At 38.7% G+C, this 13367-nt stretch overlaps 1 protein-coding gene across 1 annotated transcript in view; it reads right to left on the bottom strand.

Annotated features, from left to right (window-relative positions):
- PARD3 (par-3 family cell polarity regulator) overlaps positions 1-13367 on the bottom strand; it is a 737069-nt gene that overhangs the window by 247449 nt on the left and 476253 nt on the right. Inside the window, exons 14-15 of the mRNA XM_019528913.1 lie at positions 4426-4614; positions 3322-3492 (exon numbers count right to left, since the gene is read on the bottom strand). Of these exons, the coding sequence (XP_019384458.1) occupies positions 3322-3492; positions 4426-4614 (360 nt within the window). The remainder of the gene's footprint in view (positions 1-3321; positions 3493-4425; positions 4615-13367) is intronic.

The following is a 13367-nucleotide window of genomic DNA, read 5'->3' as shown; positions in this document are numbered from 1 at the left end:
TCTGGGGTCTTGTGAACCCAGCATTCATTCCTGCCTGTGGCAGGGGGTCAGGCTAGATGATCTGTTCAGGTCCCTCCCGACCCTAGCTACTATGAAACTATACGGCAAACTGCATGGAGCCATGGATTTGTGGAACCCATGCTCGAAAAGCTCTCCATTTGTTATGTTGTACTCAGGCATAAGACCTTCAGAAAATGGGCTTGATTTTTTTCCACTAGGCAAGAGGCTGGTATTTTGCTCATGAAAGCCATGACAGTAAAAGAAGAAAACTTCACAGCCACTATATTTTCCTTTTGGTAAGTGCTTTGAAAGTAATAATTGAGGAGGAAGTAGCAGTCTCAGAAACATTTTTTTAAATACAGTTTAGTAATGCAAAGAGTGCCGACAGCTGCACAAGAAGATTCACCTAGACAGGTTACCATGGTTTTTTGCTAGCTCATTAAGTAATTGGAAAATCTACAAAACTTGCAAATTAGATTCAGGTGGACACAACTCACCCCCTCATAGATACATTATATTATCTTGGGGTCTGGCTCTGGGACTGGATGCATCACAGATGTGAGTTCTGCAGCAAACATGTGAATGTCAAGTATCCCAAATCAGTTCTTAAGCACACATAGTGCACCAAATTACAACCAGAAATAAATGTGTATAAACCCTGTTGACTTTAAATGGAACCCTGTTGGGTTTGCTTGCAGAAGGCCTATGTCTGCACCAAAATATTTACAAGAAAACTACCCAGTTACATTTGGGTTTGAAGGTTTTCATTGACAGAAGGCAAATTTGCTTCGTGTCATTATTTTCACAAGAAAAGGCCTTAAGTCTATTTCAATGATTCTATATCATTTTGAAACACTCCATTCTCTGTATTCATAAGCAGACAGACCAAATTCAACACCCAGGGGTTCAAACGATCACTCTGAAAAATCCTTCATACTGACTCTTCTCATCCCATCTCGAGTAGTCTTCTCACCAAAAGACTAAGGCTATGGGGAGAAACCAAACAAAAACTGTGTACCAGAATGAATGCACACCAAAAATATATCAAAGACAGAAGAGTTTTGAGATGGAAGAGACTTCTTATGCCTGAAGAAGGGTGATTGCACCCAGAAGCTTGTCAAGAACTTTTTTCCAGCTACTCAGTTGGTCTAATAAAATACATCACATCTACTCAAAGAACCTTGCCTGGTTTTTGCCAGGCCTCTGACAGTGGTGGTAATATGTTGGGGGCTGGCATCAGCAGTGCCACCACTGCTGGAATACCCAGACCTCTGGAAACAGCAGCAGAGGTGCCAGGCTTCTACCAGGGCTCCCTTACAGCTCACTGGTTACTCTCCCTCTCCCCCCACCATTCAGAACAGTTGCTGCCTTCTTTGATCTTGTCTTTAAAATGTTGTACTCCAGACAGAAACTGCTAAAAAAACCCCCTCCTATATGTATGATTTTGTAGGTATATCCCCTACATAAAATTATTTAAATTAATGTCAAACAAATTATTGAATACCATGAAGAGATGTTAAGGTTATAAAGACATCAATAAAATGTGGGAAGAAACTTAAAAACTAAAATAGAAATTTAATAATTTATATAATTAAACAATCCTTTTTCCACATTTATTTGGAGATTTCATGGCCAGGTACAAAAATATAATTAGGTACCAAACATGCAACTTAGGCAAAATGTAGGTACCTAACCTAAAAGAGCATTCACAAAACTGATCAGAACTGCTGAAGCACTCAAGAGGCCACATGTGTTTGGGAGAAGACTTACTTTATTTGTCTATTTTGGGCTCTCAACTAACACGAGGCACACATCTAAACACTCACAGACAGACCTGAAGATCAGCACAGAAGGAAAACATGAAGATACTGATGGGACTGCCTTTTAAATCTCCTTGTGGTTAGAGCACTTGTACAGAAAGTGGAAGACCAATATCATAGGCTCTTCTCTGCTTAAGGGAGTTCAAGTACAAATCTACCACCTCTTAGGAGCGCGCTATCACTGTGCTAGAGGCTAAAGTGAAACAGGACACAAACTACTGCTGAAGTTGGGTGTAGAAAGGAATGCAAGAAATGGAACAAGGGAGAGTAAGCAACAGGGAACCTGATACTGTGCATCTAGCAATGAGGGTGGTACAGATGAGAGGGGGGTCCTGGTTCTGATCCTGGAGACCAACAACATTCATGTATTTTATACAATAATGTTTTAATGCACAATGCATAAGCAGTATCAGGAACAGGGGCTGGAAGCCAAGAAATGTCCTCTCTTCAGTATTTCCTAGTGGTTGGCTTTTGACAGTTTTTCTCAACCAGGGTGCCATGGGGTGAATGCTCAATATTAGTGCTGTTAAGTATGCAAATACCTACCTACACGTGATTCATAAGAGAAACCCAGAGATTTCAAATAGAACTCCCTAGTTTCAAAAGCATTCTGCGCAGTTATGGTCTTTCTGAATCCTTTACAATTGCTCTATTATTTTTCTCTAGTCAAAAAAATAAATTAAAGCTAAGAGCTGACATTTTCCAAGACTTAAATCTAAGAGGAGAGCCCTAAATCTAAAATGGATGAGAACCACTAACTTAAGCATCACCCACAGTCGGTTTACTGAATGTTGTGAAACCCATTTTTATAGCCACTTGGCTCTACCCATTCACTAATTGGATTCAGACATTTTGCTCCTGGAGCCAAGTGCCTAAATTGTGGGGTGATGCTCAGTTCCTCAGCATCATGGCTAAGTTCCTTCGTGGATTTGGTAGAAACTACTGATCTTTATGTCTTGGATCTTAATAGCTTTCTGCTTCATGTTTTAAAGATTTTAGCAGAATATTAAATTATAATGAAAATGATCAATTTAAAAATACTGTAATAAAAATTCATCACTCCACCCTAAATGTTTCACATTTTCCGGATATATGAAATTAAATCAGGTTTGAAAAATGAAACAAGAATGAACCAGTTAAGCACCAAACCATGAAAACTTGAACTATATTTGGAAAAAAAAAAGTCTGACAAAATTATATGAAAATCCTAAGGAACAAAATTCAGAGGGGAAGTGCAATTCAATTACAAAAATCAATATCATTCTATCCAGTCTTTCCTGTTATTCATTGATGAAAAATACTCTAAAGAAATAAACTTCATTGATCTGGTAATAAGGTTAGCATGCACAAAACTGAAATTCAAATAATTCTATGCTATGCTTCTGTTGTAGACTCTCAAATACTAATCTTCCTAGTCTCAAAGAAACAATAGATCTCCTGTAAACAAGAGTATCTTCAAAAGTATTTGGAGCTTTCAAACCCTAAATAAAAAGTGTATTACCTCATTGCTTTTACTTATTCGTCTAGCCACAATAAGCTGAATCATTCCTCGTTTGTTTCCCTCTGTAGACATGGACCTTCTCAGGGTTTCCATAGCATCCTGGTTTGTCTTACCCAATAAGGATTCTCCATTTACTGCTATTAACTGATCGTTCACTCGAAGCCTGCCATCCTGCCAAGGGAAAATGCAACAGTTGCATAGAAAAAAAAAAAGAAAAGAAAAAAGAAGTTTAAGTCTTTAGCACAAAAGTTAAATAAAATAAAACCTATTCTTAATCCTGATAGTTTATGTCCAAGTGAAAACTGGAATAACAGTTTTTAAACAGCCACTGTAGGAATCGTCTATTCCAATAATTTATACATTTGCACTTCGAGCTATTATCATAATAGACAAAAACAGCATACTCAATTAAATGCATTTCTTCTTTCCTGAGAATCTTTAAAGCTTATTTAATTCCTCTGATGCACTAATCTGGGTGCATCTACATGTGTGCTTTACTGTGGAGTAGACTAATTAGCTCTGCAGCGAAATGTGACCATCTACATGTGCACTGGTGTTATGGTGAAGTAAACTAATTAACTCTGCTATAAGATAAGCACTGTTGGGGACAGTACTATCTAACAGTGGAACCATTTACTGCGCCGAAACACATGTGTAGACAGTGACCAGGAAGAGGCCAGATTCCTGGCTGCTACCAAGCCACAGAGCTCTGCACATCTGGCACCCTCATACGCCAGCCAGTTCCTCCACTGCCGACAGCACCACCTGGAGCCCAGAGCTGACCCTCAGAGCCTGCTGCCACCCTAGGCCAGCTCCGCCCCAGCTCAAAGTGCTGCTGTGTTGGGTGCATGTGCAGATGCTGCACCCAGAAATCGTGTACTCCAGCTCAAGCAGCTCTGGAGTTTACTGATTCCTATTAATTGCTCATGTAGATGCACTCCCTGAGTAGAAATCTACAGCCTCACTTGACAGTGAAATTAAGAAGAGCCAGTTTAGCTAAACACACAAAAATCCTATTTTCTTGGAAGCTGGGGATGTCCTCAGAATAGGCAAAGCTGTGGTACTTTTAACAGGCAAGAAAAGGCAGATGGTGACTCCTCTTACCTTAGAAGCTGCTCCTCCATTAATGATAGACTTCACAAAGATTCCTAGGTCTGCATGGTTTTCTTTTGACCGGTTACCTTTGACACTGACACCAAGTCCAGCTGAACCAGAATCATTAAGTGGAACTTCAAATGTCAGGAATTCCCTGGTGCCATCAGGTGTAAGAACAAGATCTTCTTCTTCTGCTTTCTGTCAGGAAGGGATTAACACAGCATTAGAGAAAACTGCTTTCTTACTTGCAATTATCTTCTAGCCACAGCTATTAACATTTAAAAAAAAGCCCTCTTTAACTGCAATACAACAATATTTCCCATTGAAATTCTACAGGGAAATTCATGCTAATAACGCATCTGGAATCACCTCAAGATGATTCCTGTAATCAGATGCGACTCATGTTTGTGTTTTCATGTCTAACCCTTCTTCGGTTACTAAAACAGTTTAAAACGTGTGTCAATATTAAAACAGCCTTATATACATCTACATATTATTACTTTGAGTATTGACAGAACTTCAGCCATTTTACTAGCCAAAGGATAAAGCTGCATTGGAAGAATTATCTTTTTAAAATACGTAAAGTATTTAAAACACTTTCATCATTGTTACCTATGTTCTCTAAACCACAGGGAAGAGGTAAAACTCTTTTGCCCCAGCTGACATGTTTGAAATTAGCAATGTGAAAAGAAACATACTGCACTATGTTACAGCTGAGATCAGCAATGGCAAATCTTTGTTTTTGGGTGCCAAAACATTTGTGTTTGAACCAGTGCCCCTTCCCCTCTGTCTCCAATACCTAGATCTTCTGTTTCATCTCATACCCTTCCTCACTCAGTTCATGACCACAGTGTTAGTCTGTCTTCAATAGTCTCAGGTTTTCAAAACCTGGAACAACTGTCCCAACCAATAGCCTGGACTATTAGGCAGACAAGATGTTCAGTGACACCCTTCACACACTCTCTGCTGACTGTTCAACTACAGGCAGCTGAGCAGAGAAGAACCCCAACAACTAACGCAGGGAAGAGTTGACTGCCTGCTGTAAAAGAAGCAAACTATAGAACAAGGAGGAGGGGATCACTGAGATAGACATAATAGAAACAGTGTACACATCAAATTGCAGGCAGAAAGATCTCTGTTAGGATGGGCAATGAGGCAGACAAAGCAAATATGAAGTCCTGTAAGAGCAGTGGTGCTGAAGAAGGGGTAGCCATCAGAAGGAAAAATGAGAACTGAGAACCTTCTTCCAAGAAGAGTTTTTTATTTCACTGGGACCAAGGAACTCTGGCTACTGAAACGTTTTTGTGAATTTTAACATTTTCCTCTGCCTTTTACCCCACACCCTTCTACAGAGATAGAAAGAATGGGAAGACTCTCAGGTCTTGTACACAAGTGTCCAGCAGCAGGAGCCCTGTTACCAATTTGGAGAATTAATTCTACCTGTTTTTTTCCACTTACCAGTGCGCCTCTCAGCTCCTAACTCTCTTACTAATTCCTTTTCTATCTCCCTTTCCCAACCACAGCAACCTCTAGCAAAACTCCTTACTTCTCTCATTCCCCATCAACTTTCAAACTCAAATACCATAATAAGGCAGGAAACACTATTATCTAGCTTGCACTTCTTGTACCTACACTGCATTTCCCATAATCCTAAGCACCCAAACAGACTGTTAAACCACCAGAGCTGGTCCCAACTCCTCCAGAGATATGAAAAGAGGCCCCAAAGAAGAAAGATGTGAGAGGTATGCAAATAGAGAAGACTGAGATTGTTGTTTTGGGCCCACACGCCTTAGTTTTGCCACTGCTGTTGTATGGAAAAAGTAGTAGTAAGCAAACCAGGCTGCTTGTGAAAGGGGAACCTGGTCAAAGGTTCTGCCTCTTCCCATTCCATTTACATCATGAATTTCAGGAAGTAATCAACCCCAGCTCCTTCCATTATACCCTCCAAGCGCTCTTCACTGTGTTCCAAGTGTAGCACTTAGAGTTTGAGATCCTGTGCTTTTCTTGACTGATTTTTTGGTTAAGATTAAGGCTAGTGCAGGGGTAGGCAACCCCCAGAGCATGGCACACAAAAACATTTTTTTTGTGACATTCCCATTTCAGAAAAGGAGCCAGGATTGCATTGCCACAACAAGGACCAGGCCCCTCCCAGCTCCCCTGCTGTCTGCCCCTGGCACACCAACATCTTACGAGTCAAGGTTGCAGGTGTTTTTAGCACTCCACCCAAAAACAATCGCCGACCCCCAAGGATAGAGTGCATTTTGGGGTTTTTTAATGCAACATCTAAGATAGTTTAGCACCTTTTCATTAAGGTTCATAGTTAGACCCAACAGGAAGCTGAATTCTATAATCCAAGTAGGTCTTTTCTGTCTCATGCTTATGTTGTCTGCATTATCTGTACTAGGTGTAAGCTCAAGGCAGAACTCCCTCTCAGCACTCAGAACTGGATTTCAAAGCTAAACTACTACTACAAAGGAAAACTTTTGAACTGAACATCTACAAATCCAGTGAGGTTCCAGACCAGAATCTCATCTTGCTGTTTGAGCCAACCTTTCATTCACCCATGTGAATGTCAGTGAAAATGCAAATCTGAGTCCATTTCTTCTATCAGATTGTCTCAGAATGCTTTCCCTTCATCTTTGAGTCTTCTACAGAATTGAGAATTTCCCTGACCCTTAACTAGTAATTGCACGAATCTCTGAAAAAAATATGATTTAAAGGCAGCAATAGGAAATACAGGACACATTGGCAAATACAAAAAAAAAAAAAAAAAAAAAAAAAAAAAAAATCAGATCAGGTTAATATTTTTAGTTTTATCATATTACAGCTACTAAAAACTTGAAGTTCTCTTCTCCCCTTTAAAATAAATTTCTTATCTTCTACCAATATAAAGGTCTTGCATTGTAGTGAACGTCCTTCCAATAGGAACGGCTGAATGGCTCAGACCCTACCTGCCAAAAAGGTCAGTGAAAAAAACTTACTCCAAGCATCCCTTAAGACCTGGCAGACTGCCTCCACTCCACATGCTATCTTGCCAGACCAATGAATATGGTTGTGTCATCATCTTAACAATATTCTTAATGAGATTGTAGTATTCTGCAAGCTCTAATTTTAAGATAAGTGAACAAGCTAATGCAAATTTAGAGACTCAAGTAGCCTTCTGCTTTCAAATAATTATGTCAATTGTCTGCTTAAAGGAGAATATTTTAAAGAGCCAGAGATAAGCAAGGCAGTTTCCTCTTCTTTGAGACACTATTTCCACGCAAAATTCTTCTAGTAATGTCTGTGAGTGAACAAAGGGATTTTTGAAATAACAGTGAATACTAAGCATTCAGATTAGTAAATACTAAAAACAGACATTATCTGTTTTGCCACTCAGTGGTAAAAAGGAGATCTTAAAATATTCAGCACTCATGTCACAGCTCTGTTTCAGAAATGAAGTGGCACAGAATTATATTGATTTCTAGGAACCTCTAGATGAGTTATCTAGCTCAGGGGTGGCTCACCTACAACACACATACCACAAATGGCACGGACACCATGTGTGTGTGGCACATGGCCGATCAGGGAGGGGGAAGGCGGCACAGCAGCAGATAAGGCATAAAGCAAAGCAGAAAACTGGGTAAAAAGCACAGGGCAGAAAGCAGAGCAGCATATCAGGGAGAGGAAGGGAACTAGAGTGGTACTCAGGAAGGGTGTGGAACAAATTTGTAGCATGCCTGCCACAATGTTTAGCTCCCACTGATGTAGTTCATCCGCCTTCTTTGTAACAGGTACATTTTCCCTGAGACAGAAGCATCATGATCCTACCCTGATACAGCCAGACCAAACTGAAACAATATATATTAGGGTGACAGTCTTCCTTTTAAACGAAAGTGATGCATAATACAGAAACACTGACACCCGTATTCATGCTAAAACTCTCCTCAGCCAACAACATGCCAACAATTATAAGAAAACAGTATTTGCATTTAAGTTATATTGAATAGTGTGAATTCAAGACACCATAAAAATTCCACCAAGATCATCACTCAACAGCATTAATATGCACAAAAATATAAAATGTGGTATTTAAAATTTTTAAATGAAAAGAAACACAATCACTGCCTAATTGCAATAACTTCCATTTGATCTTGATATACTCCAAATTAACAGCTTCACTGTGTCAATCAAACACCTCGACATTATTTTCATGATTAGTTGATCTGTGGGAGAAATTTATTGCTTCATATACTTTGACAGGCCAGAAATAAACATGCAGGTAAATTTATGTACTGTGATCCCTAAACAAAAACATTCAATTCCCTTAAGATCTTCTGTGCACCATGCCCAAAACAATTAGCAACAGTACAATATTCTGTTCAGACGAGTCTGTGGAAGGAAAGGTCATCTGAAATGACTTCAGCAGAATGAATGTAGTTGCTCAAGTATGTAATTTGTAATAAAAATTCGATTGGTGATAAAATATGTAGGTGACTTCTTTGCTTCAAATTCACACCTAACATCAGCTCCTAACAAACGACATTTGAGATATGGTTTCCACTTTTTAAAATATAATGTAAATATACTGTAAATTTAAAGATAAACTTTCAGACTGGAGTAAACTTTTGACAGTGTTTAGATATATCAAAAGTAGTGATAAAAGTTCAGAAGATAAAGGAACAGAAGGAGATACTGTTTCCATCCTATGCTACCATTAATAACCCTGATCTGATCCTAGAACGGTCATAAAACTTACTCCAATTTTATACCATGGTAAAAAATGGACCTCGGCACTAACAATCTGATAACTTTATTTTGTCATGTTAATAATAGCATCCCTTTGTTATCCTTTCTTGCTTCTAATCCTACAGAGAAATTTCCTACGTGGAATGCCTTCTCTATGCAAGACCTCATTGGGGATCAGCTGCTGAATAACCAGCATGGGATAGAGAAATCAAAAAACTACTTCCACCTAATGGGGGAAGCAATTTTCAATCAAGCTGGGACCAGTTTCCAAAGTGGGTTACCGTAGTTACAAAGCAGCTAGCTTTCTCTACAGACAAGGTTCATTCTCTGTGCAAGCTTAGACATGATGTTTTCTCAGCAGTATCTAGGTCACTGAAACTTGTCTGTAGTTACTTTCTGATTTTGCACGCGCACACACACACACACACACTGTATGTGTGTGCATGTGCGTGTATATAGCATATGTACACACACACAAAAATGAATTATAACAAATGAATAATGCATAATATAATGAATACTACTAACTACTAGTATTACTACTAATATAATGAACTAAAATTAACTTACCATGGGGCTGTAAACTAAACTCTTTTTCACTCCCTTAAATGTGATTAATTTCTGGCATGATTTCTTTTACAGCAGGAAGATAAAAAGCTACGTACACCCTCATTTTTTTGAAAGAATATATTTCTAAGTTATTTGTAGCATAAAAAGCAACTCATTTCAAGAGATTACTTAACATTAACATGCACTCTCCTTTCATATATAGCTATAATATAAACTGCACTTACTCAATGCACCTAACCATATAATCTATACCATCAGTCCACTGTACCCGCACTCTGCCAGTTACTACACCTGGACTGGAATTTTATGCACTGCAAACCTTGAAGTAGTCCAATCTTATCATTTTCATCATCTTTTCTTTCAAATGCAGAATTTTGGCCTCAATCAATTACCGATGGCCCAGACTGAACAACGTCCGGTTCTGGATGAATAAGGTTCAAAAAATTTAAGATCCCATTGGAGCAGTAAAAGTAACTTTATATTATTCAAAAATGAATATTTCCACTTGTCATCATTTGCTTCCTAGCCCTGGAAGATCTCAAAGTAGTCATGATATTTTAAGTGAAAAAAGTGTTTTGGGGTTTTTTTCTATTTTTTAGGAATATGTTTATGCCATTGCTTTTTTTTCTTTTCTGATATAGAGGTGTGCACAGCTGGACTCTTGATATGAAAAAGTACAACTCTTAAAAGGGATCATAAACAGACTCCATCCCTCAAAAAATTGTTCAAATTATTTATTGTGCAACAGATAACACGGTATGTGACATTTAAGCTTTGGGTAGCAGAAGCATTTTATTGGAACATTTGAAATGATCTGCATAAACTAATAGTGATTTGACCATTTGTTAGTATGACCCGTGTATTTGAAAAAAAAAAAAAATCTTATGCAAAAACGTACTTGAGTTTTCCTTCTCCATATTTTATGTATACACATCTCTGCAGAGATATATATATGATTCAGGTCATTTAAAAGGACTCAAAGCTCTATACAGAAAGGACTGTTTTGTTAGAGGAGAATTTTAGTACTTCGGAAAGCTGGATGTACGACTATTATAGGTGCTAGGAAACAAAGCATGTAGATGATCTGCAACCCCCACCTCTGTACTTTCAGTATTAGTCCTCTCTTGAAAATTAACAACTGAAAGCTGATGTCTCCTGCAGTGGATATGCATTAAAGACAAATACAATCAGAGAATCCCATTCAGACTGGGCCTCCAGTGGAGAAAAAGCTTGTCCATTGATTTAACAGCGATGCATATATAACACCGTGTATCACTCTCAGTTGCTAAGTTGTAACATACTACAAGGCATTTTCTCTTTCCTTTTAAAAGTATTTTTCATCAAGCAATCATGTTTTGTATTAGAGGTTATACTGGCCTAAAGCATCCACTTTGGGCTACAAATTAATATAAAGCTTATCTTGAATTTATCAAAAATTACTAATTAAAAAAAAAAACCTTATCCTCACTTTCTTTCTCACTCTTCCTAGGTGAAGTATTTTAATTCTTCCCGTATGTTAGATAAACCTTAATGAATCTTATTTGCACATATATATGGAGACTCATTATTCATATTAGTTAAGTTAATATGTCACATCTGGCAGAGGCTGCAGTCTTATACAAATCAAACAACAGCTGCTAAATATCAGAAACTATGTTTGATTTTTTTCAAATTTTATGGGAAACGTGGTCTGCTTTAATTTTAATCTCATCAAGGAGAAATTATCTGCATATTATATGCAGAGTAAGTTAAGAATTTGTTTATATAGCAGTAGTTTTAGTGAACCACCACTGAAGGTCTACTTTATTGCTAGTCCATTTTAAAGCAATGAATTTGATTACTTAGCTACAATAAAAAAGATTCAGTTTGACAGCAAAAAGATGCCTCATCTTCCAAGACGCTTTCAATTGAATGCTTATAATGTATTCTTTTTTTTAAGTTTGAAATGCTTTTTTGCAAATATTTTCAAAGGAACAAAAATCCTAACATGTGATTTTCATTTAGTATGAAATCACGGCTTTTGGAAAATGGGAGTCTAAGCACTTCCACATGTTTTCTTATTTACCTGTATAAGAATACCACTACTTGTCTGTAACAATATTTTCTTTAAGACTGCCATTTTGACCTACACATACTGACAGTGACTGGTGTAAAACAGTTGATAAAAACTGTATTTGAATAGATCATTTCAAATATACGATAGCCCCCTCCCCCACCATAATGAGATTATAAATTTGTTATAATTTTTCAGGTATAGAGTCTAATTATTGGAGGTTTACCTTGAATTTTTCTCCTTCCAACAGCAGGGAAAAAAATCTGGGAGATTAAATAGCTCTTTGTTCTCTGCTTTCCCCCAACTTTTTCCCCTGGCAGCCCCTTCCGTCTATCTTTAGTGTCAGACCTTAGCTGTAAAAAGTTCCATGCAGACTTAGTTCATCTAGAATTGATACATATTATCTTTTTTTAAATTATCGCAAGTTTTAGCACAGGTGTTTCATAAACAAAATTCCGAGCAGGACTTTGGCAGCTACTTATGTCTGGTATAAAGTAGGAACAAATCAGTTCCAAACTTCAAATTCACTTGGGCAACACCCATGAGTCAAGTTCTGAAATTTGACTGAGTTGAGCTTAATCATCAAGTCTGGGTGGCTCTACCACTGGTCAAGTATCCTCCCTCCCAGACCAAACAGTCTGGGGTTTCAGATACTCAGATACTATATATTGTTTAAAATTTTCATTTCAAGGGCCAAATCAGTTCTGATAACCACTGGGCAAAGCCAATAGCCAAGTTCAAATTTCAAATGAGCAGAGCTCAATCATTCAAGTCTGTGTGTGTGGCTCTATCACCAGACAAGTATTCTCCCTCCCAGACCCATCAGTTGTAGGCTTTGGATACTCCCCAAATCCATGGCAGGAATCCTATCTGCAAGACAAGCCCAAGGCCTTGGGGTTCGATGTCCCTGCTTGTAGCCAACATACTGAGGAGCAAACGGGGGGGGGACATGAATGCAGTCCCCCATCAACACAAAATTGTGCAGTTGCATTTCCCACAATTCAGGGGAAACTTGCAAGGGTCAGCCTGCCCAGACCACAAAGGACAGGCCTCATCCTGGGAAAAACACCTTCTTGATTATGATATCTCCCCTTGCCTGCCCCCCCTACCTCCCCACTTTTTTTTTTTTTTTTTTTAGCTTCATGCCTTGGGCCAAATCAGCCAAATCAGTTCCAAATTCTGAACAGAGCTCAAGTGTCCAAGTCTGTGGGGAACAACCACCAGTAGCCACCCTCCCACCGAGACTTTTCAGTATGGGGCTTCAGATGCTTCAAAATCCATGGCAAGGATCCTATGTACAAACCGAAGCCTAAGGCCTTGAAGTTCAGATGCCCTCTTGCCTTGCTTGTCCCCTGCCAAAGGCTGAAAGAACAAGCTACAGGGAAATCCCAAGAACAATCCTCCATCACCATAAATTCTGTAGCCAAGATCCTCACATTTGGAGGCATGTGTAGACTCTCACAAAGGGCAGGCCTTCAACTCAAACTTTTGACACCAAACTTTGGGGCAAAGCATCCACGCCAGAAGATAGGCGGGTGATCCAGGCTGACCTGGACAAGCTCAGCATATGGGCAGACGAGAACCTCATGGTGTTTAACAC

Source organism: Crocodylus porosus, unplaced genomic scaffold, assembly GCF_001723895.1.
Source record: "Crocodylus porosus isolate Cpor-Errol unplaced genomic scaffold, CroPor_comp1, whole genome shotgun sequence".
NCBI lineage: Eukaryota > Metazoa > Chordata > Crocodylia > Crocodylidae > Crocodylus > Crocodylus porosus.
This window is presented reverse-complemented; position numbering and strand designations above follow the sequence as displayed.